This window comes from Manacus candei, unplaced genomic scaffold, assembly GCF_025592945.1.
Source record: "Manacus candei isolate 608988 ecotype Guabito, Panama unplaced genomic scaffold, ASM2559294v1 h1tg000008l, whole genome shotgun sequence".
Lineage (NCBI taxonomy): Eukaryota > Metazoa > Chordata > Aves > Passeriformes > Pipridae > Manacus > Manacus candei.
Genome location: NW_026138056.1, coordinates 22,112,154 through 22,136,476, shown reverse-complemented (window position 1 = coordinate 22,136,476; position 24,323 = coordinate 22,112,154). Strand labels below are relative to the sequence as shown.

The 24,323-nt window shown below is 37.8% G+C and overlaps 1 protein-coding gene across 3 annotated transcripts in view; it reads right to left on the bottom strand.

Moving 5' to 3' along the window:
* Window positions 1-10,175: 10,175 nt before the first annotated feature.
* NKAIN3 (sodium/potassium transporting ATPase interacting 3) overlaps window positions 10,176-24,323 on the bottom strand; it is a 352,392-nt gene continuing 338,244 nt past the window's right edge. For 2 of the 3 annotated variants that reach the window (XM_051771334.1, XM_051771342.1), the window contains 2 exons: window positions 14,778-14,861; window positions 10,176-11,178 (listed from right to left, as the gene is read on the bottom strand). In XM_051771334.1, the coding sequence (XP_051627294.1) occupies window positions 11,165-11,178; window positions 14,778-14,861 (98 nt within the window). In that variant the 3' untranslated portion in view covers window positions 10,176-11,164. The remainder of the gene's footprint in view (window positions 11,179-14,777; window positions 14,862-24,323) is intronic. The other variant, XM_051771350.1, reaches the window with a different exon arrangement.

Below are 24,323 nucleotides of genomic sequence, written 5' to 3'. Positions count from 1 at the left end.
CTGTGGTTTATGGTGTGTTTTGATTGTGTGTTGTTTTTTTGTTTGTTTGTTTGTTTTTTTGGGTTTGGGACTTTTTTAACATCTTTTACTTTCCCACTGGCAGAAAAAGAAACATAGATAAAACCCAGTCCTGTAAATGACAATGTGCTATTTTTAGTTCCTGAACTATGCTTGGTTAGTTTATGCAGCTGAAAATGAAAAAGAAAATCCCATGTCCTACAGCAATATGCATTCATGTATAGCTCCTAATAACTTAAATCCTTTAATTTGTCTGTAAAGGACACCCATTAAAGTTGTGTGTGAAGAAAGTGGGACAATCCTTTGTATATAATCCTCATACTTAAAAAAGTACAAATAATTTTTTTGTATAAGTGAGCAACTTCACTGTCAAACTGCACACACCCTTAACATGCCCAGAAATTGGCATCAGAAACCCAAATGCAACGGAGGAATCCCATTCTCTTCCCTGGTTTTTCCTGCATAGCTCTTTCTATTCTGTTGTGTTTACTTCTCATATAACCCAGGCAGTTAATCTCTCTGTGACTGGCATATTTTTTCTAAATTGCCTCTTCTCTCTGAATATGGAATATTCCCTTTCTTATGTTTTCTTCTTTGATGGATCTTTCAAAATTCTCATTCCCAGCTGGTGCTTTCCCCCAGTCTGGGCCAGCCTTGCCAGGACTTTGAGTCAGCCTGACCGAAAAGCATGCTGAGGAGTTAGTGACAATGCAACAGCAGCAGTGGGCAAGGGTTGCTGCCTAAGGCCCTGTCCAACATTAGTATACTGACTCATATGGAGCCTGAGCAGCTGCTGTGCCCTCATCTTTGCCAATCACAGCTGTGGGCAGACCTTGGTGCCCCTCTTCAGACTAGACTTGGGGGGATGGAGGGGACAAATGAAGGAATTTGATGCCAGCACAGATTTGCTTTCTGAATGAGGTACATCTTTGGTCCTTTGTCTTTGCAACCACGTGACAATTCCCATCTGAAGTCAATGGAAATTGAATTGAATGTAGAAGGTGAGCTGGGAACTACTAGTAGGGCTTCCACACAAACACCAAACTTAGTAGTCAGCAGCTCCACTAAATAAGCCAAATCTGAGTAAAATCCTATTTCTCTGGGCAAGTGCTACACAGCTATTCTTATGTTGCAGAAGAATGCTATACCAAGGATTAAATATTACCGTGCAAGTCCCACAGTGAGATTCCATGCCACAGCCACAATACAATGTGGGCCATTACGCTGAGCAGCTCCTTCAAAGGAGTCCCAGAGTGTCTGCTGTTCCCTTAAGTTTCTGTGGCTGACATAGGCTAGCAGGATGCCTTGCAATTTCCTAGCACAAAGAGGAAAGGCTTGCATTTTCTTCTTGGTTTTCCAGTAAGGCTTGGACCTCAGAGTAACAGCTGTGTCAAAGTAACCACATCTAGTCAGGAAGTCAAGCTTTCATTCTTCTCCAGGAGGACAAAGAGACATCTACACACCATTAATCACTAATGCATTGGACCAAGCAGGTTTTCATCAGTCATTTTAAATGTCATTATAGAGGATGTAAGTGCTTTGAGAAGATAGCTTTTGGAGTGTATATTCCAGTCAGCTCCAGGAAGTCATCTGTATGTAATTTAGAAGCAGAAATTGTATTTGTTAAGGAGCTCCCACTTTCAACATGCTGCTTAATGTTATGCTAAATTATATGTCACACAGAGCAGACTGAGAGTCATAATAGTCACACTTGATGAACAGAATGAATCTCAAAAGGTTGGAAGTGGTCCTGCAATACATTATTCATGGTTGGCCAAATTAGTCCCAGAAACTGTAATAGGGGAAAAAAGGATAATGTATAGCTTTTTTTGCTCTCCAAAGATTCTGACTCCAATGTCATATTTGCTCTGCGCATGATCTTCTTGCTTAAGCAATCTATAGAAAGAGTTTTCAGAGTGATTAGATTTTTCTGCATTGTAAGTTTAAAAGCTTGCAATATTTTAAAACAAAAATATTACTACTACTACAAAAACTTTATTAAAGTATTTTGTTTTATTTTAACAATCATTTGCTTCTGACCAGGAAATAACTAGTATTTTTTTTCTGGTGAGGCTGGCATTTTAAGTTATTTGCATGGCAAGTCATCCTTTAAGAATATGAACTTTCTGGCAAGACAGAGAAATGAGGACGATCCCTGAATCTATCAGTAATTTTGTGCTGGAGATTAGTGCTCCAACAAGTGTATTCCCTGGACTAGAGGGAAAGAATCCATCCATAGCCCTCCTACACATATAAAACAAAACTAGTTTATTATCTCTGAGTTAGTTTGCATCAAAAAACAGGGCACAGACCTTTTTTAAAACAACTACATTAATAAGAGAATCTAAATATTCAAAATGTAGACAGTGCCTGACTTTCACATTCACTTTTACAAAGCTAACCTTTAAGTCTCTTGCTGAGAGTTAAACCAGACAAAGTTTCTCTATCACCTGTCATGATGAAAGACTGTAGTAGTCTTTGGAAGAGGAGTTTTAACTATGCATAGTCATTTCTCATGTGTCCTGGATAGGTCATCTGGTTTGGGAGTTAACCAAGTCATAGAAAAAACTCCAAAGACCTAACCTTTTCAGGTCCCACTTCCACTTCTCAAGATGCCACCTGAGTGCCTAATTAATAAATGGGTTTGCCTTCAATACGTTTTTGCTTTATCTAGGTTTCCTCAGATGCTCAGGAGCTAACCATACTCTGAACTATATGAAGCCAAGTATGCTTAATTGAAAGATAAGGAAAGTAAAAACACAGGATTTGTACATTTGTTTCACATTCCTCTAACTTGACTCTGGGTTGGACTGAGATGCCCAAATTAAGAGCTTGATTACCACAAACCCTATATAGGAGCAAGAGAGACACAGTTCACTTCCTCCTGTTCCTTTGCTGATGTCAGGACTACTGAACTTCAATATTTTGTATTAAAAAATGCCTAAGTTTAAGTAAGATGACTCTATTTCTACTCATGCACAAGCCATCTGAGTCTGATCCATTGGTTTTAACAAACATGTTCTCCAAAGTGACTTTAGTGTAGCTGAGGCTCTGGCCATCACCTAACTGACTGTACACACCAGATCGTATCAATTCGGCCAGCTTCCATTTCTACTTCTTTGTATAATTAATTCCAATTTAAAATTCTAACCCAATCTTTGCTAGTGCATATTATGAACTCTTGACTCAAATGAGAATCATATTCTGCTGAGGTTCTGGATTTTTTTTACTTTAAGATTTTTAAGTCATGGTAAAATCCAAGTTCAATCATTAGGAGTACATTATACACATCTATGACTGGAATTGCATGTTAGTTATCCAATTGAAAATAAATAATATTTACTGTTGTTAAAGTGAAAGAGGCAAAGAAATGATACTTTCTGGAGTGGATAATACTGTGTGCTTCCAGGTGATGGCAACCTACTGAAACAAGCTCAACATAGGAATGTAGCTCCACACGAGAAGGTGTTTACAGGCTAGTATCAGGTCAGTATTGGATTATATGTTATGTTAGCAATATACTTGCAGTAAAACAGCAAATTCAACTGTTGAATGGAGATGTGTTTTGCAGTGCTTTGTCTCTATATATAATTCACAGATTTGATCCTAACATTCTGCAATGATTGATCCCAGTGGGAATTCTGACATTTCAGCATTATGTACCAATAACTGAGACGTGCTACTCTTTTTCCTCTGCTATATTTTTGAAACGGCACTGAGAGCAGTGTGTTTCTGTCAGTAACCACGAGGTGGCATAACATGATCAGCAGAACAGCAGTCAAACCTTCCTTTTAATTTTCCTTTGTACATCATATTTCTTGGCATAAAAGGTTTAATGGTGAAAGACAGGCTGTAAAACTAGTTGAGCTTATTAGATACCTTGCACTATTACAAAAGCAATGACAAAGATACATATTTGTGTTCTTGTATTTTGTGGTGTTTTTCATTCTAGTAAATAATCTTTTTGAGTGTGCTGCTACATGATAATGTTAAAAATAAAAATCCCTGTTCATTATTTTTTTCAATTTGCTTTCTGCTACATAGTTCTGATTTTAGTGTGCTGCCTTTTGTAAGTCTGGCTTCTTTCTTTTCTCAAATCTCTTCTTATTTGTAGGGCTAGCCTGTCCAGCCTTCATTTTTCCTTTCAGATTATTGTGATGTGTAGTAGGTTCGATGAGTTGAAAACAACCAAAAGTCTAATTTCTTACAAACTAGACAGATTAATAAAAGTTTCTTTTAAATCTTATACACATTACACATGTGTTAACTACATACCTGAGTTTAATACTTCTCCAAGAACACAGCTTACCTTAGGTAGACCCCTACTTTAGATAGTAACATCTTTATCACAGTGCATGAATTTAAGGAGAGTAGGCTGAGGGAAGACCTCATTGCAGTCTACTACTTCCTTTTGAGGGGAAGAGGGGGGGCAGGTACTGATCTCTTCTCTGTAGTGATCAGTGACAGGACCTGATGTTGTGTCAGGGGAGGTTTAGGTTGGATATCAGAAAGAGGTTCTTCACCCAGAGAGTGGCTGGGCTTTGGAACAGGCTCCCCAGGGAAATGGTCACAGCATCAACCCTGGTAGAACTCAAGAAGTGTTTGGACAATACTCCTGGGCACATGGCGTGACTCTTGGGGATGGTCCTGTGCAGGGCCAGGAGCTGGATTCAATGATCCTTGTGGGTCCCTTCCAACTTAGCATATTCTGTGATTCTGTGATCACCAAAAGCTCATGAGAACTCATTTCTTGAGATCTGCCTTTTGTATTTTTTTGGGGTCAGAGAGGTCCAGGCACAGACACGACCACGGCACAGCACAGGTGAGCACTATAGCCCAGGGTTGAGGCTTAAATGCAGGCAAATGCAGCCCCTGACCATGGCTGGGAAAGGTGTCCAAAGAGCTATTACCCAGTAGGTTGTTGTAGGGTGCAGAACCCAGGGGTGAGACCTGGCTGTGACAGTCAGACCCTCTTGCTCCTATCAGAACTTGAGTATCCTCCAGAGCTGCCAGCCAGTGCTGACACCACAATGGGTCTTGGGACCAGGCAATGGGCAGGCAACACTTTGTAGGTGTTATTCTGGTCTCCAAACAGCCAGAGGGACACTTCCTGTAGCAGTCCAGCCTCCTCTAAACTTCAGAAAAAACAGACTTATATGAATTATAAGGCCTTTAGAAATCTAAGGCCTTTAGAAATCAAAACATGATTCTGAATACACACACACACACACACACACACACACACATATATATATATGCATAAGACTGGCATAAAAGGTTACTGGTTATCACACACCTGAGAGTCTGGCTGCAATTTACAAACCAGGCACCTTTACTTGCTAAGAAAAAAAAAGAGCAATTGCAATGTGGATTATTTATATCAGATCAAGGTTGTTCAAACAAATTGTTGGCTTGCATTTGCCCCAGAACTTGGTACTCTACCTGCTTGCCGCTCTGGTTCTGGGTACACAGATAAAGCAGTATAAGTACACCCTAGTGACATTTTATTGAATAGTATGGGCCAACATGGGTAGTTGATTTGTTTGCTCATGTGTAACACAATTCCAAATATGTCATGTGCTAGGGGATGCTGTAACCCCTCCTTGTATATGATGCTCTACTAATTGGGCAGGTACTCAATGTTGTGGAAAATGAGAAATTAGATTACTCTTGGAATCACACTCTGCCAACTTAAAATTCGGCTTCAGCAAGTCTGCTTGGCACTGACTTACAGGAGTGTTTTGAAAGCATGGTTGCATGTGGCTGGTGTGAAATAAGTAGGAAACGGGGACAGAAAGCTTGAAGAACTGATATTGGGTCCTAGGGTGATAAGCAAAACAAGGAGAATCTTTTTTGCATTCCTGGTATTATTGATGCGTGGCTGCTGCTTAGTGAGACTATCTTCAGAGTCTGTTGCTGGTTTTGAGAGGCAACAGACCATGCAAGAGCAGCTATTCCACAAAGCTGTCATATCCAGGACTGTGTTGTGTGACTGATGAGCAGGTACTCGTGGAAGCAGGAACTAAATCCAGATGTTTAATTTGCTTAAAATCAAAGAGAATCATTCAAACTATGACTTCTGAGAAGCAAGTGGAAATTATATCAAGAAACCATCATTTATCAGCAGATAAGACAGCTTATCAACCTAGGGAAAATGGCACAACTCATATGTAGCTGTCAAACAGCAAAGCAGTATGGGCCAGATCTATGTCTTTAGCTGCTAAATAATTATTTAGGGTCCTGAACAGCCTAGTGTCCCCTTACAGTGAAGCAGAGTGCTGCTGGTAATGCTGGGTGATCAGAGCTGCTCTGACATGCTCTGAGCACACCACCAGCATGCAATGCAGACATAGCCCTATAGGGCAAATGCTGCAGCAGTAATCTCAATATGAAATATCTTCTTTATGTGCCTATTTCACAGATCTGAGTTCCCTGATTGTCCATAACACGTTTTAGTTTGATTATCAAGCCTCTGCAAACTAATGAATCATTCAGGCTGATCCCTAGTTACAGTTGCAGGGATAATCAGCTCCCCGAACAGAGAGGGGAGAGAGACCACTTCTTTAAGGCTGCATTGATGAGGGCACTCTCCATCTCAGGGTGCAACCCAGACACCCTGCTGTAAAAGCGCTATTCTGGCAGGCAGCAACATGACCCCATCACTGTGTTGGGCACTGTGTTGGACATTTTTTTCCGTCAAAACACTCATAGCAGGTAAGAGATTAACTCATTTGCAAAAAAAACCGAAAAACATGCTGCTGACATTGAAGCTTTACATGAAAGGAACATTTTCTCAACTTAAAAAGAATTTCTTTCAGTGTCTAAAAGAGCTTCCAGGTTGTAATTTGTTATAATTAGACTAGATGAGGCTGATACTGGAAGGAGGCAAACCAATTAGTTTGGAATGTCAATTTTTTTTTGCCACTGTCAAAGTCTGTTAAAGGACCTTGATGGATTGCTGGGTTGGCCTTTTCAACATGATAATCCTCACGTGAAAGACAGGCAGGCAGTTGGGTGCAGAGAAGCACATTGCAGTCAGTGTTGAAAAAAAGGCTGCACCTGCCAACATGCTGCTTGGAGGTGACAATGGTGTTGCAATGTCTGAGCTGTGGGCAACTGGAGGGAGAGGTGAAACTCAGGATCCAATCATGGAGAAGAGACTTTCATGGCAGTTATGAACAAAGAAAGCCTTTACTCAAAGTTCTTTGAAAGGGACAAGTCAGCAGTTGTTTGGGCTAAAATCTGCCATTTTTTGAGCCAGACTACAGACTTTTGAGTGGCCCAATTATGTGTTCTCAGGTTTTAAACAAGAAAAATTAGTATTATCACATGCTAACCAGCAACCATACTCCTAGCTTCAATCTCTAATTACTAATATCTTATAAATGCCATCGTCTTTGTAGCATCTTCTGCAGTACTGAAAAGAAGGAGTTATTGGATAAAACCGGATATAATTCCCATGATTTTAATTGGTAGAGCTCTATTATTTAGTTTAAAATTATTAATAAAATGTAGTTAGTGTCATATCCTAGCACTAAAAAAAACCCTTTCAGCTAATCCAGGCTCTGAACTGTTTCATTTTAGAGAGCACTTTCAGATCAAAATTGAACTTCAAAAAATTTATTTATTTCAAACTTTTGTGTAAAAAATCTCTATGAATATGAAAGAGTCCAAGCAGTAATTCCAGAAATTGTAATATATAATCACTGTATGTCACTGCACCAGGAAAAAAACCAGTTCATTTCTTTCTATAGTTTTTGTTTTCAGGTCCTGAAGACATCAGCTGCTCTTTTACAAAACTGGCGGTACCTGACTCAGTCCTGGGTGAACATGTAGTGCTATATTTCTGTAGTTACATCTCCAGTTTTTCTGTCAGTTAAAGTACTATGGCAAATCTGATTCTCTGGGAAAAAAGCCTGAATTAAGCAGAAACCTGAGGAAAGGAAAAATAAGTCTAAAATTTTGAAGGATAGATTTTCAGCTGCCCTAAATAGTAAGAATATGACTTACTAATGCCACCAGAACCATTTGCAGCAACTGATAATCTCTAAAAGATTGTCAGCAAATTCTGTTTTCCTGCAAAAACCTAGTCATTTCCTGAAGTTGCCTGTTACAGTAAAGCTTAAGAAAACTATTCAAGTTTATTTAGAAAGTTAACATTTATTCCCTACATAGCTGGCTCATCTGGGACCCACCTAACACCTTACTGAAAGTATATTTTATAAAAATAAAGGAACTACTGCTCAAGGCTTTCTACAAAAATGTTAGCCAATATCTTCTACTATATTGGAGGACACAGCAATTAACATTCAAATCCACTTATTATTCTCAAGGTGTTTTTCCCCTAACATGTACAAGTTGACTGATACTATTTTGTGTGTTTCAGTCTAGAAAAGAATGACAGTTTCTTTTGGCATTGCCATCTGCCTTTTGGCTGGTTCTAATGAAGACAAATCCCTCTCAATCAGGATTGTTCTGTTCATTAAGTGAGACAGATGGCACACTCACTGTATTGGTAAAGATTCTGAGATTTTAAGTGTATTTGGGATATACTGGATTGCATTCCCCAGCTAAAAAGTGATCAATATTTCAAATGGAAGAGAAGTCAGGTTCTGTCTTTGCAAAATTTTTGTGACACATACACAGTTCTGAAGGACTTACACAAAGACAGGGTTTAGACACATTCAGACAAATTTGTAAAACATGGTCCAGCAGACATGTCTGTCTTGGCAGAAAATCAAATACATACTTCCAAACAGTGTTGAACCTTTGCAACCAAGGGGAATGTAGTGCTCCTTCCTGTTCCTCCAATCTGGTCCTGAGGGCAGCACTGGGTTCTGTTGGAGACCTTTAATTTGCTAGCCCATAATAATTAATGCAGGGAAATTAATGATGGACTGTAAAGACCAAAAGGGGAACAGTGTTGATAATGGGAATCATTGTGCTAGGTGATACATCCTGGCCTGTCTCTGTACTTGAGAAAGTTGAAGCAAGATGGCTTCTGGAAACTGTCAGACACTGAAAGGTGCTCAGGTATTCCCATCTCTGAAGTTCTGGAGCCATTACAACACAAGACTGAACATACTGGCTGGGTAGACATCATCACTGTTTAAGGTATCATGTAAAAAAAAAAATAAGCTGTTGGGCTAAACAGAAGTAATATATTATAAAAATAGATAAAATGTGTCTACCTTATTGAAATATTACAGATATAAAGCAATCCACACTGTATCTTTTTCATGATGCCTCAAAAATTATATTATACCTATTAATTTTATGACATAGTACTTGGGTTTTAGTGCTAAGATGAGGTTTTCAAGATGGGACAAACCTGGTACTTTGCAATATTCTAGAATATAGGAGAAAAGAGCATATGAGGGAACACACAAATACATGAGAACAGATGGCATCTTCATACAAAGTATCCCTCTTCCTGGCCCAATCTGACTTCACACACACAGTCATACCATCTGAGGTATATCCAGTCCCAGAAATACTACTAAAGGTTCTTTTTCAGTTGCTGTTTCTTGTTGTCTTTCTCTTAATACTTACTTCATACTCCGTTTCAGGGAAGGTTAACCAAAGTTCAGGTTGTGTTTTCTCCGAAGTTGGTGACGTCTTTGAGTTAACTAGCTGGAAAGCAGATGGATGCATCACAAGACCCTTGCTGCCTGAAAATGATAGACTCTACTTCCATTGTATTTCTTACCATCCCCAATAGATTCATATTGGTAAATAACACAGATTTTAGGAGGGAAAGGATCAAGACAAGCTTTCGTCTAGCTCTCACCTGCTCAGACTTGACAATACACAATACAAAGAAGACTGCAAATTTAGGATCTAAATGTTTAGATCAGCTGAAGATTGCCTAGGGTATTTATGAAGGAACTCGGAGGACCTCTGTTCAGTCTCTGGTGGAGAGGTAATGAAACACACACCAGAAGGAACGTCCTTCTTGACAGTCCCCCCAAAGAAACCATGAAGTTAAAATAGTGCAAAACCACAAACAGTCCCAAGACCCCAATGGAAACACAGAGGTTCTGTAGAGACACATGACTTTCTGGGGAATACAAATCTACACAGCACTTTATATTGTAATTAAGAAGAAAAAAATAAAATGTTCTGTTAAAAAGACTGCCAGTTCTCCAGATAAAATAGCTTTGTGTATCACTTTATGCTAGTGGTGACAGAATAGAAAACAAAATACCACAGTTACATACATGTTCTTTGTCTAGAAGTATTTACAAATAACTTTACAAATTTTTACACACATTTTCAGTTTTGCTTGTTTACTTTTAAATTAAGAGAAAAATTAGTCCCCAGAGGCTTCTAAGGCTTCAGTTGGTACCTTGTACTGTACATTCATGCTTGGCTTCTTCCTGGGAGAAGGGAGGAAAGGAGTTTAAAAATGTGCAAATCACAGACATCTAAACAGCCCTGGATGTAAAGGTTCCTGGAGACTGACACCCATAGAGCGGTCGTCCTACTTCTCTTCAAATCAGAGATAGCTTCTGGTGGTGGATTCAGGGCAAAAGAGACTATGAAAGGAAAAGGAATCATATCTGAATTGCTATAATTAGGTGAGTATGTTAGTGCTTGAACATCTGGGTAAGAAGAGTCATAGATCAATTCCTACTGCATTCAGCAGTTCAAACAATGCAAGGAGTGGACATTGTGAATTCTAAATATAGCATTGAAATGATCTCTTGTACACTGTTAGGATTTGACTCCTGCTGCATATTTTGGAGTCAAAACTACTGTTAATTTACACAATCTTGACCAGGCACAGTATGATCCTATCAGTCAAAAAATACTGACATTTTTTAGAAAGACACACCCTTCTAGTTTTCACAGGTTGTTTTGTTTTCATGCCTCAACACTAAACGTTGTAAAAATATTGAAATTAAAAAAGAAAAAAATTTACAATTTACAAGTGTCCTTATAAGTAATCAGAAATTCAAGATCATCTACAAAGATCTATGAAATAACAACGCTGATAATGACACTGAGCCTGTGGGAAGAACATTCCACATGCCGTGAGGAACGGATGGTGGGTTTCTTCCAGAATGATGAGTCACAAGGTTGGTCTTTTCTTCTAAAATCTGTTTCTTCAGCTACAGCAGCAGAAGTCTTGAGTCCATGTTCATTACTTACTTCGACCTAAAAGCAGGAGATATGCATTACTTACAAATGAAAACTTATTCTGTTTACCTCCTAATTTGTGAGCTGTAAATTCATACCAATGGAGAGGTTAGTAACTAATGAACAAGTGGATAACTCTCATCTGGTCACTAATTTCCTCAGCTGTAAGACTCACATATAAGGTCAAGAACGAATAATTAGGTACAAAGCAGTAGCTTTGTATTATGTATACCACAAAAGCAAGAAACACTTGGGGAAAAATCCCACAGCTGGTGAAACATGTCTAAAGCTCACACAATAACAGATTCAGTTTAGCATAACTTATTTTAACAGTGTAAGATGCGTTTTCACCTGTGTGTAAAATTCTGACATCACCTGCTTATAAACTTGTGCATTTGAGCTGGACTCACACTATTTATAGTTCTCACCACAACACACCTGCTGAATCGATGTGTTCTCACATGACTCCCTGTACATCACGTTTACTTGTGTAATCTTGAAAAATCTATGTTGGTCTTTCAGAGCAATTTTAAGATGGGTAAAGTCTCAGGGGAAGATAAAAACAGGACGGGATCACACAGGTCCATCACAGAGTAATAACCTCTCCACTGTCACATTTTCTCATACACTGAACCAGTTCCACGAGCAGAAGTTAGTAATATTCTTAGAAATGCTAGGGACATCCCTAAATGGAATTAGGGATTCAGTCTGTTTAGATATGGTTGCCCAAAGCTATAGTAGTTTTATTTTACTATATTGCTATTATTACAATCATCATAATAATTATAACTGCTATATAATATTATTATATTAGTTTCTGACACTATTATTGTGATAATATATTATTAATGTATTATAATACAGTTACTATTAATAAGAATAATATCTAATGCAAACCAAAATGCAACTACTTATTTTTTTCTTCTAGTTGCCATGCTCCTCTCTTTTCCAGTGGCAGTACATGAAGCAATTCTAAATACTACAGAGTGACTAGACTCTTGATACAGACAAATAGACATAAGTCTTCTTTATAGTCCTGGTGCTTTAGTCTCAAATAGAACATGACAATTTTTTTTCCACTCTGTTTCCACTGTTGTCGCCTGCCTTATACACATCTCAGTTGAAACTGTGTGATTCAGGGCAATGATCCTGCTTCTTGTCCCATAGCCTAATGGAGTTATAGCCAGAACAAAGAGCAGACAAGCAACCTATGATGATTCATATTTGGATTAAAATTTGTTCCCCATGGGAACAAGTTCAAATTTAACCTCTCTGAGGGGTGAAAAGGAAAACTAATTTTAGTCTTGCTAAACGTTAGTAATTATGGTAGTACTAAGTAAAAATTATACTGAGTATGGGTACTTGATAAAAACAGACTTTCTTCCACATGGTTTGGATGAGACCACAGAGTCTTGTATTTTCAATGGGTGATGCTTAGTTAATTTATGAATGAAATAAAGGAAATAAAAGGGATGAGAAAAATGGAAATATAGCCAAGTTTTAATATATAAAATAACATTTATGAAGGCTTTTAATGTATTTTTACAAGCATTATTCATGTTCAATTCTAAGGGAACAGAGATGGAGTTTTGCACAGCCTGGGCACCAGAAGTCACATTTATAAGGGATACTGTGGATTCTCAGACTATATATAACTGATATAGATAGCAATTCACTTATCAAAGGAAGTCAAGAAGGGAAATGAGCTGCAGAGAGATAAGCATCTGCAAATTTCTGGCACAATCCACTGACAAAGTTCTGTCCAGCAATTTGGCTTTTAATTCAAATTTTGATCACTGATAGTAATTTTCCTCCCAGCTTATGAAAAGATACTCTCTGTGTCTTTCAATACATAAACCCAAAACATCAATAAAGAAGACAATACAATATAGTTTCCCTCTCAGTTTTTTACTTCTTGAAGCAACAAAGAAGCCAGAGAGGGTCCTCCCAGCCGTACAAGAATATGCATACATGGGAAATGGGAAGATGCCATCTATTCTCCAGTATCACCTCACCAACAACTCCAAAATCCTTTGAGCTACTTATCGAAAATCTGCCAGCAAAGAACAAATTATCAGATGTTGTGTCATTTCTACTGCGAAACAAATTAAAATATTTTGCAGGAATGTATTTTAAGTTTTCTGTGAATATGTCTTTTATACTCTTCTTTAATTATAGTAAGTTCGCTAAGAAGGTGTTAAACATTTATTCACTTAATTCTTACAACTAACCTGAATGCAGATTTAGAGATTAAAATCTTTCACAGAGAGGTGTAAATGCTGTAGGTGCAGCTTTCTTGCTCCTGAATACCAGTTTAACTTTTTCCTCTAACAGCTTATTCAGAAGCGTCAAACTCCCATTTTGCAGTTGTCTTTCCCACAGAAAATGCAGCAAAATTGACATTTAATGAAATATTACTGAAAACCATAGATTTCAATGTAGGGCACGTACTTAATCAAAAGCCAAAATGTTCATGTGGTAATGTGACATTTCTCCCTGTTCTAGCATACACCATATTTTTGGGCCTTCATAATCCTAAAATATTTAGCTAAATATTTAGTAAATTTTGTCTGTGTTTATTTCTACAAACTGAAAGCTGCATCATGAATGAAATATATTTTTAAAACATGCAAAAATTAATAAAGTCACAAACTTCAGGTGTCAGGTTCCAACTCAAAACATTTGGTTAGCAATTGTCCACTTTAAATTAAAACCCCAAGTACATGTGCACATGCATACACCAGGAAAAACCTTCAACCCATTTTAATTCTGTTAACTGATAAATAAAATACAGTAAGTCATTAAATCAGTTTCAATTAACTGTACATGGGTTTCGTGTTGCATTTAAGATGCATGAAAGGCCCAAAGGTAAATTTAAAGACAGAAAGCAACAGCACAACTTCCAACCATATAAGAATTTCTAAATTAACATTTTCTGGTTTACCAATAATACTTTGCAAAATCATCTATTTGAAGTTATACAAGCTTCTGCCAAAACATATGTACTAGTAATGTCTCCCCATATCTTAATTTATTTCAAATAAAAAGAATAGATATGCATCCAAACTTATGCATTAGGTAGCAGAGCAGGAAGAGTCTATGAAAACATATGATTTTCATGGTGTGAGCAAATAAGTGATGACAAAGAGATAATGAACTTCCAGTGAAACTTGACAGATAGTTAGATTTTAAGCTGACTAGCAGTTTTTCAGCAAACATTTTTCTTTCAGTAGCTAGACAAATGTAAAAGCTTCTGCTTTTCTATAAATGGGTTAATCTCATTAAGATTTCTGCAGCAGCAGCAGCCATAAACCAGCTCTTTTCTTACTAAAAAGTCAGCAGGGGATCAATTCCATCCTTCACTGAGAGGCTCTCCTTGCGTTAAGATGAGGCACAACATGGCAGACATGGTGCTATCTACTAATCCTTGTTTTAGCGGGTATGTCATCAATGACAAAGTGTCCTTATCAAATGTTTTATGCGGATTAATTTTTAATTAAATTCTAATTAAAATATAATTAAATTATAAGTAATCTGATGCCGAAATTATTTTAGGAGAAGGTTAGCTTTCAGTTCAGTTAGAAGGATTAATGTAGTCCATAGGACCAGAACCTTACCTATAGGCTTTACAGGCTTTAACTCAACATGTTCCTGGGGGGGCTGTCGGTAGGAGTATGTGTCAAGTCCACCTATGAAATCAACTGAAAACACAACAGTTCCAGAAATGAACAAATGGAAATGAAAATATGTCAACTGAAAAAGAAATACGGACAAATTATGTTTAAAAAAAAAAATAGTAAGCGCATGCACAAGTTTGCACACAAGAAATAAACCAAGTAGGTAAAGATGCTGTGGAAACTGCTTACAGAAGGCTCTGTGCTCTGTCTTCCTTGGGGTCTATTTAGCCCTGTGCCTGCCAAGACAGGCTAGCATTTGTTTGACAAGAAACACATGCTCCTGCCAGTGTGAGGCACCACTGCAAAGGGGGCGTTCATGGATGTGCGGAGTGAGTGAACAGAAACCACCAAAGGGTAATGTAGCTGATTCTCTTTAGGGCAATCTCACCATATATATATATATATATATACACACATATATAATTTTATATATATATATATGTAATATATCTAAAAATATAAATATATTTATATATTACCCTTTAAACTCCTTTTGAAGAGTTTAGAAATTTAGGCAATAGAAACAGTTTAGCTTGTGAACCTAATTTCACCTAAACTCTTAAAGCTCAATGGAGTTGCAGGAATGTAAAGCATCAACAAAAAGCAGAGGTGTGAGCACTGAGTTAAGAATAAACAGGTGATAACTAAATGTGAAAAAACAGCAGCGTCTTCACTCAGTGAACTTCTGGGGTCAGGAAGCCTTCCCAGAATCCTTCCACTTTCTCTCAAGGTTTCTATGTCAGAAATAATGTGAGGATATTTGCTCTTGAGAACTTTTTAGTTCCTTCTATGGTCATAATGTTTTTAAAATAAGACATTTTAGTTTGAATCTTGTATTTTGTGTTTTTGGTAAGATTTTAAGCAGTTTCAAGATACCACGAGTCCAAACTATCCCAGAAATCTTAAAAGCAGATTTGTGAAAGGCTATTCTGTTGATTTTGAAAGGCTTTTTGCAGACCCACTCAGAGCTGACAAATTCACAGCACATTAGGATCCTTTGCTCACATGGAAAACAGCTGCCTTCATTTGTCCTAAACAGAATTTGATACTCATTGTGCTAATTGCTGTGTGAGAAATACCTAATAAGAAACAGCCTCTTCCCAGTCAATGTGTGCACTAGGTAGACAAGAAAAAGTGCTCATCTAGGATGAGGGGATGGCAAAATAAGGGTGAGAGACTGAAGGACTGATGAAATACCTACTGGTTTACCAATAATATTTTGCAAAATCATCTATTTGAAGTTACATGAGCTTAATATTGGAAATGCTCCTGTTGGTTTAATTGTCTCTCCTGAGTCCAGGAAAGGGGTAACTTGGATGAAAATTGAACTTGATGTACTTCAATCATACAGCATCACCTTTGCCCCAGGGCTGTTTTCTCACAACTGTCTGAGCAGGACATAATGTTGAAGAGCTAGCAGGCCTAGTGCCAATCCCAGTCTATATCCACCTCCTCTTTCTTTCATGTTGCAGCTCTCCTTCGGAAAGTTGTCACTAAATGAAACAATATACATCAAAACTTACTTCAGCACTAATGGGACTGAAGCCTTACAAAGGAAATATTTGCAGATAAATTTTTGTGAAAGTTCATTTTTAAAATCATTAAATCATAGAATGGTTTGGGTTGGAAGGGGCCTTCAAGATCATCTAGTTCCAACCCCACTGTTGTGGGCAGGGACACCTTCCACTAGACCAAGTTGCTCAAAGCCTCATTCAGCCTGGTCTTGAATGCTTCCAGGGGTGGGACATTCTGTTCCAGAGCCTCACCACACTCACAGTAAAAAATTTCTTCCATTAGGAAGAAACCTACTCTCTTTCAGTTTGAAGCCATTCCACTTTGGCCTGTCACTCACCACATGCTCTTGGAACTAGTCTCTCAGCATCTTTCTTGTAGGTTCCCTTCAGGTAGTGGAAGGCTGCAATTAGGTGCTCATGAAGCATTCTCTTCTCCAGGCTGAATAATACAAATTGTCTTAACCTTCTCTAAAAGGAGAGGTGCTCCATCCCTTTAACCTACTTGGTGTCCCTCCTCTGGACTTGCTGTGAACAGGTCGATGTCCTTTGTGTGCTGGGAACTCCAGAGCTCAGTATGTCTAATATATTACCTAGTTACTGAACAATTTTTTAGAATAAATTACAACTATAGTTTTGTTTGGTTTGGTTTTTTTTTTTAGTTATGTACTTTAGTTTTCCCTGATTTCTGAAGGTTTGGGCATTTTTGTTTTATTTTGTTTTGTTTTGTTGGTTTTTTACTGAGCGTGTGTTAACACAAGGAGTTAAAAGAATGTTTTTGAGACAATTCCTCTCAGCAGTCACAGGCATCATCTGCAATTGTAAGCATGGAGACCACGTAATTAGCCCTTCCACCAACAAATCTTTTTGAGCAAGAAATGAAGTCAAGAGGTATTAATGATTGACAACATAGATGTGTCTTTGTCTGACAAAGAGAATGTATTTAAAAGCACCATACAGCAGATGTTCAGATGAGCTGCTCAAATCTATTTAGCCAAGGCTTTCCATTTCGCAATATATATATATAGAATTAAAGTTGAAATTCACCTTAAAATTCGTGTGAAGCTAATTCTCAAGGCAAGAAGCTGCTCTATCACACAAGGCAATGGAATGTGCCATTTTTCATTATGCACTCTATTTTATAGCTGATAGCTCTTTAATACGAAGATTCATCATCAATTATTTGAATAATTCAAGTTGCTTTTAGTTTTAAAAATTCATTCTGATTTTACCTGATATTTTCATCACTTATAATTAGTATACTTCCAGGACTAAGACCACAAATGGCTATTAAACAGAGAAAATTGAATTTTTATTTTCATTGGTCACAAAGACATTACTATGTACTTTTCAGTGCAAATAAACATCAAATACTTTAAAACTTCTGGATGCATGCATACCTCCTTTTAATAGGCCAAAAGTAAACAGCACATTTTTACAGGTTTTCCAAAGGGAAAACATTGGTTTAAAGATGATATAAAATAATTGTTTTTGTGTATTTCTGGCCTGGTTAATGGATTATGGATAATTTCTGTCACAGATTCATAGGACTACAATAATTAGCTTCAGAAAATTGCATATGTCTGGAAGAAACTTCAGCAAAAAGCTCAGGGTTCTATACAGTTCTATAATAGTATGCATTAAATTAAAAAAAAACAAACCCACAACTTGTTAGCAGTAGGGATATTCAGTCACTAAACAATGAACACCCCACGTAGTCCAGTCATTAACTACAGTCATGCAGAGAGAAACTTAAAATCCCAGGGAAAGGATTTTTTAGCATCCCACAGATAATAGCAGGTTATAGAAGAAGCTGGTTATTTTATCTGCAGCTGGCTGCAAAACATGATCCATATTCCCAGGGAATTGCTCTCTCCTTGTGTCACCTCAGTTTTGTGGTCATGCTGGATGCTTAATGGCCAGTATGAAATGTTCCTTTAGACTTCACTACCTGCTGTGCTTGGAAGTGCAAATCGGTGCTGTCTGTCCACTGTGGGCAGTCCATTAAAGTGATGTTCATTCATTCATGGGCCATATCAGAGGAACAGTTGTCATAATCTGCCTGAGCGAGAGAAGTGCAACACGCTGCTGGCTGAAGAAAGTGTAGCCGGCGTCCTCAGTAATTTTGAGGGTTATTCTTTTCTAGACAGGTGACATTTTGGTTTGCCTTACTACTATTTATCCAGTGCATTCGCCCATATGTCGCTTAAAATTTGCTTTGCTTTGAATGTAGCGCAAAAGAATCAGAGCTCTGAAAAAAAATCCTTTCTCCTTTTCCACCCTCTCATCTGAAATTCAGCTTCTCTGGCAATATCCCATTCACCTACTGGCAGGTCCTGTGCAAAGAGCTGCCAGAGCTTGTCAGCTCATTGGTATATTACTAATTTCTTCTTTCAAAGTTGGCAAATTCTAAGCTTGTCTGGAGGTGTAGGTTATGAACATGGCAGCAATATGCCAATAGCACAACTCTCAGTAAATCCTGCAGTCTCTTGGCCTGGAATACCTTAGATCCTATTGATGCTTGCCTCCCTTTTTTATAAATGACTGTAAGCCCCAAAACTGATGGTTTGAATGGCTGGCATCTCCAGCTGTCCCCTTTCCAAGAGAGGGGCAGACTAGCAGCTGCTTGAACTTGTGTTTTTATGTACAGAAGATTTTCTTAACCTGCGGGCTTCCAAACGCTACTTTACATTGAATTATTTTCCTTGTACTGAGATTTTTTTTTTTTAATGGCAATATATCAATGCAATTACATTCATTAAGAAAAGATATGTAACTTAGGAGGGTGTAACTAACAGAAAAGGAGCCAAAATCAATAAGAAAGAGGAAGTAAAACAGGGAGATTGATGATAAGTCAGTGCTAGATGCAAAAGGTCCAAACTTTGGACTTTCCACTTGTGGCTTATATAAACTTTCCAGATAAGCATGTTTTTTTCATAGAGTGTCTACTTCTTTCAGTTGCCTTCTGTTCTCAAGAGATACACTGCCCTTACACCTTTCACTGTACCACCCAGACTGACCTAGCTATCTGTCTGGAGTCAATATTATCCATTTTCCCCTCTTCATACTAAGTCTGAGCACCTAAGCCTCATATCATGCAGCAGAAGAATCACACATTCCTATGCAGTATCCCAGGAATAGCTTCTCATTTATGTAGAGGACTAAAGTAGGTAAAATGTGTGAAAGACAATTAAGAAAAGGAGAAGAGGCATCAGTAATGATATGTGGCACTCTGATTGCTGTTCTGTCTCTATAAAGTACTGACAGATGGTAATCAGGTTAAAACAGGATAAAGTGGTAGAAAATTACTAAGACACAACCTTTTACTTAAATTTTTATTACTGGAAGGTAAAAGGGGAATATTTCAATGTTCCACAGCAATTATTAAGATATTTTCACCAGATTTATTTCTTAGTCTTCACCTAGTGAGATAGATCATAACTTTAAAAACCTTGTGACATGTAAGTACCACATTTCTCTGCAGCACTGTGCTGAAAGAAGCATCTTCTCATAAGTTGCCTTAGAAAGGGCACTGACACTGAAATTTTTATTATGATCTTTGCTACTGAGCTCTCTCCTCATTTGATCAGTGATGTGACATCCAAGATATCAATATATGATATTCAAAGACTTTTTATTCTCCAAGGATACAACTGCCCAGTAAGATGAAGGAAGTATGAAGAAGATCCAAGATATTAGGAAGAGAAAATTGCTCAAACCTTCTTAACCCAGATCCCGCAGTCATTCAAAATCTGAAAGTATCTTTCCAAAATCTTCTCCATACCATGCCTTTGAAAGATATTTACAGCCATCCCGTCCCATTACTGAAGTTAAATGACAGGTTGCCTATATTTTTTTTCTTAAATTAAGCATTTCCCAGTCACTTTCAAGTCATTAAGTACTCCTGGCTACTACATGGTAAAAGTCCCTAGAAGAGTACAGTCATTGCATATAAGGCCTATGGAAGAAATGCTTGTCACAAGTTTATTATTACTAATTTAGTAGCAGGAAAAAAACAACTTTAGGCTGCAGATATGTAGAAATAATTTCCTTTAGGCTTTAGTAAACATCTATTTTTCATGGTGTTGTGCTATCTGCAAAGTTTAAGTTGATGAGGAGTAGCTTTCTATTTTGGTTTAAAATGTTATATTGTATTCTCTCCAAATACTTATCAACCTGGGCATCAAACGACCCATATATTTCAGCAGAGTTGGCTATGACTTACATTATTCTTCAGCAAAGATGTTCAAACAAATTATATCTGATAATACATTTTCTTTGCATATTGGTCACTATTTTTTCATTTTAATGAAAATGCTAACATCTTAATGAGAATGCTAATATATGGAGTTGGATTTAAAAACATTTCAAACAGAGAAAGCCTTTTTTTCTGAGGCTTGTATTTAAAGGTGCTATTGCTAGTTCTAGAATGAGATTTCAAATACAGGGAAGCTTAGCCATTTTTCTACATAGGACCAAAGTAAATTGCAAATAATTCTAATTAAAACTTCCTACATAATTTTCTTATACAGTGAGAAAATTAGAAATGTGGAAAATCTTAGCTCACTTGTTTTCACTAATTACTGATTTTCCCCTCCTTGGCACACTTTTTGATCTAATCCCTTTTGGTGCAAAATGCTATGTGTTTCCCTCTTTCTCTTGCCATTAAAGTTATTATATTGCCTATGTACAAATTAAGCCTGCAAAGGAAAAGTAAACTACGCATAAAAGATATTAAATGCCTGGAAATCACATCTATCAGTTATATTCAAACAATCATCATCATGGCTGGGCTTCACGAACAAAGATTAGGGAAAGGTCTCTACCCACGTTTGTCACAAGCACGCTGGTGGCTAAAAAGGCCAATACGAGACAGGCATGTCCAGTTGCAAAAGGCACAGCAGAAAGACTCCTTAGGTGGTATATTCTGCAGGGCACGATTCTTTCTTTCTTGTCTTTTCTCCTCAAGGGTGATCCTGTGTGCGTTCTCAAAGGCATCAGCAGCGTTATAGATGATGTGTCTCCAGATCTCCCGATTGGAGGCCAGAGTAGACCAGTTATGATGATCAATATGGCCAAGGCTGAGATGTTGTTTCAGGGAGTCCTTGTATCTTCTCTTCAGGGCTCCTCTCATGTGGCAGCCAGTGGCAAGTTCACCATAAAGCAAGATCTTAGGGAGGCGGTGGTCCTTCATCCTGGAGACGTGCCCTGCCCAATGCAGCTTTGTTCTCAGCAACAATACTAAGAGGGAAATATGCCATTGAGTTTTCACACTATGTACACACTCAATTGACTAAAATGGCAGCTCAAATAGTAAGTAAAGACTGTTGTACAGAAGGTTGCAACAGCTTCAGTCACATCTCCAGAAACATGATCTTCACAATAAACATGTCCAAGTTGGCTTTGAAAGAGATAGAACTCTGAATTTGCCTTTTGAAGTTATGCTTTGATCTTTTTTTAGTATTCTGATTCAGGAATACATGAAATGTATTAGCGTGTCTTTATATTACTGCTGAGCTTGATGCCATAAACTACAGAGTTCTTTCAAAAATGTTTAGTGCAGATGCTTGGATGTATTGGAATTGATCTATTCCACTTATAGTTCATTGCTAGGCTATAAGTTAGGTGTTTTGTTCCTTCGAGTTGTTTTTTTTCCCCTATCATTTGAGTACCATGAGGATCTACTTCTCTACTGCTGTTTTTTGTATCCATACCAATATCTTTTGGCTTCAGTTATTTGCCAGTATGATCCAATTATTTATTTTTGAGAAAATGCTTAAGTAGTTATATCTACCTGGTTATTATATACACAAGAATATCACAACTGCTGTTAATAACCTTAACTACAAGTCAAATATTTTGATATGTGAAATTATTATTCCCTTTATATAATGCTGACCCTGTTCAATTCTAATGAATAATTAAGGATAAAATTCCTACAGCAAAGTATTTACATGATCAAATACATGACATAAAGCCATGCCTTTTAGAACACATGTGACATTTGAAGGAAAGGATTTCTATGTGTCAAAGAAAATTCACATCATCCATTCACAGCAGAACACTCTTGTAAAAAGAAAGTTACAGGACTGGAGGGATTCTTTTTATCAGTGAGTGATTCTGGATTTTTGTTCCCACCTTCCTAGTGATGAAAGACTGCCTCTGAAACTTGCTGCTATCATCCTCTGTGACATGGTACTTGCTTCACGTGTTTGCATCTTTTCTTATGAAGACCGAACAGGAGTGAGCCAAGGATGTTCAGGAGAGTGTGTCTGTGTTCATGGCACAGCAGAGGACACAAGCCAAAGAGGCAAGGAGCTGCTAACCTACTCCTCAAATAGAGGTTGCAGTGGGGAGCAGCAAAATAGGCAGGTCTTGCAGATGATGGTAAGAACTTGGGAGGCCAAGCAGAGCGTGCTGCAAGTCAAGAAGCCAGAGACTTGGCTGAGACTCAAATGGGAAGCACCGTTTTCCAACTGCATAGACAAAGACAACAATGGAGGAAAGGCTATAAGCCCCTCATTTCTATTCTGTATGATCCAGTAAGTTTGAGTTTTCCATTTAAAAAGCATTCTAGTTTAAAATTCCGTTAAATCTGCCTTTTAAAAATTTTGTATTGTGGTATTTCTGGGGAGTTTTCTATAAAGAGGACTGTGCACATCCACTTCAAAGGTCACATTCAGCCCATGTTGCAATTTTTCTTGTCTTTCCTTTGTAGTCCTTTTTTTATTTGCTTTAAAATCTGCTTAACATCTCTTCCTGTTAATGTCCTTCTTCCCTCACCCTTCCTTTCTTTATTAGTAGCTGACTTCTCTGTGATCCAGGTACAGAAGTACCTTTCAAGGTACATCTTTACCTTGAAAGACTTGATATCTTGAGCTTGATACAGATGCCAAAACATGTACCTTCAGTAGCCTAAGAGATCAGGTATCAGTTTTTCCAAAATACTAATCTGATGGTATTTTCCATTTTATGATATCAAACCCATTAACACTGTTTAACATTGTTTTCCATTTCAGGTGCTACTGTTTCCATTTCCTCATCCTCATTCTCATTTACCATCCTGCCTTTGCCCCCATGACCATCAGTGATATCTTGTGTAGAAATCCTGCTTCACCATATGATATTTTCTTCTTAGTGTGGGGTGTTGTATGCATTCCCTTCTCTGCAATAGCACTGCACTCACAGTTACACCTTTCTTAGCGGTGGTCTGCTGCAATCCTTGAGGATGCAAACCCCAAGGTTTTCCATCACATATCTTCGAGGGTTTTAGCCTCTTTAAAATCCAAACTAGCTTTTTTCCTTTGTTAAGCACACAATGGAGACCCCACATTCTCCCTCTCAGCACATAAGCCTGTGGTCCTACTGTGCCTTCTCTGAATGCAAGCCTACAGACAAGAAACAGAAGTGGATAAACCCCTTCTGTGATCTCCAGATCTCAGACTCCTCCTTCCAATCTTTTATCTGTGTGAAGGAACACAAACCAGTAAGCTCTTTTGATTGTTCTTGCCTTTAGTTTTTCAAGATGAGGAAGCCACCAAAATAATCCTTCAGTTGATCAGTGTCATGACAGCCTTCTCAAGCCTCAGTAAATGCACTTTCAAGTCCTTCTATGCCACCCTTAGTCTGTCCCAGAACGTATGATCATCCAGTATTTCAGAGCCATTGTATATATGTCTGCTAAGTCTACTAAATCACATCTAAATGCATCCATGAGAAATTGTTTGTCTCCATGAGTCTTTCTCTGCAAATGAGGATCTCTATTTCACCTCATATTTTTATTGCTTTTCTCCTGCTCTATCTTCATATTCAACTTGCTCATTTCTTAGTATTGCTTTTGACATTACCATCTCTATCACCAAATCAAATTAGCTCCCCAAAATATATTCTAATAAGACTACATTCTCAGCTTTGAAAATAGAGCTAAGAATGTAAAGCATTATAAAATGAGAGCTTACAGTGACCAGTGGTCTTT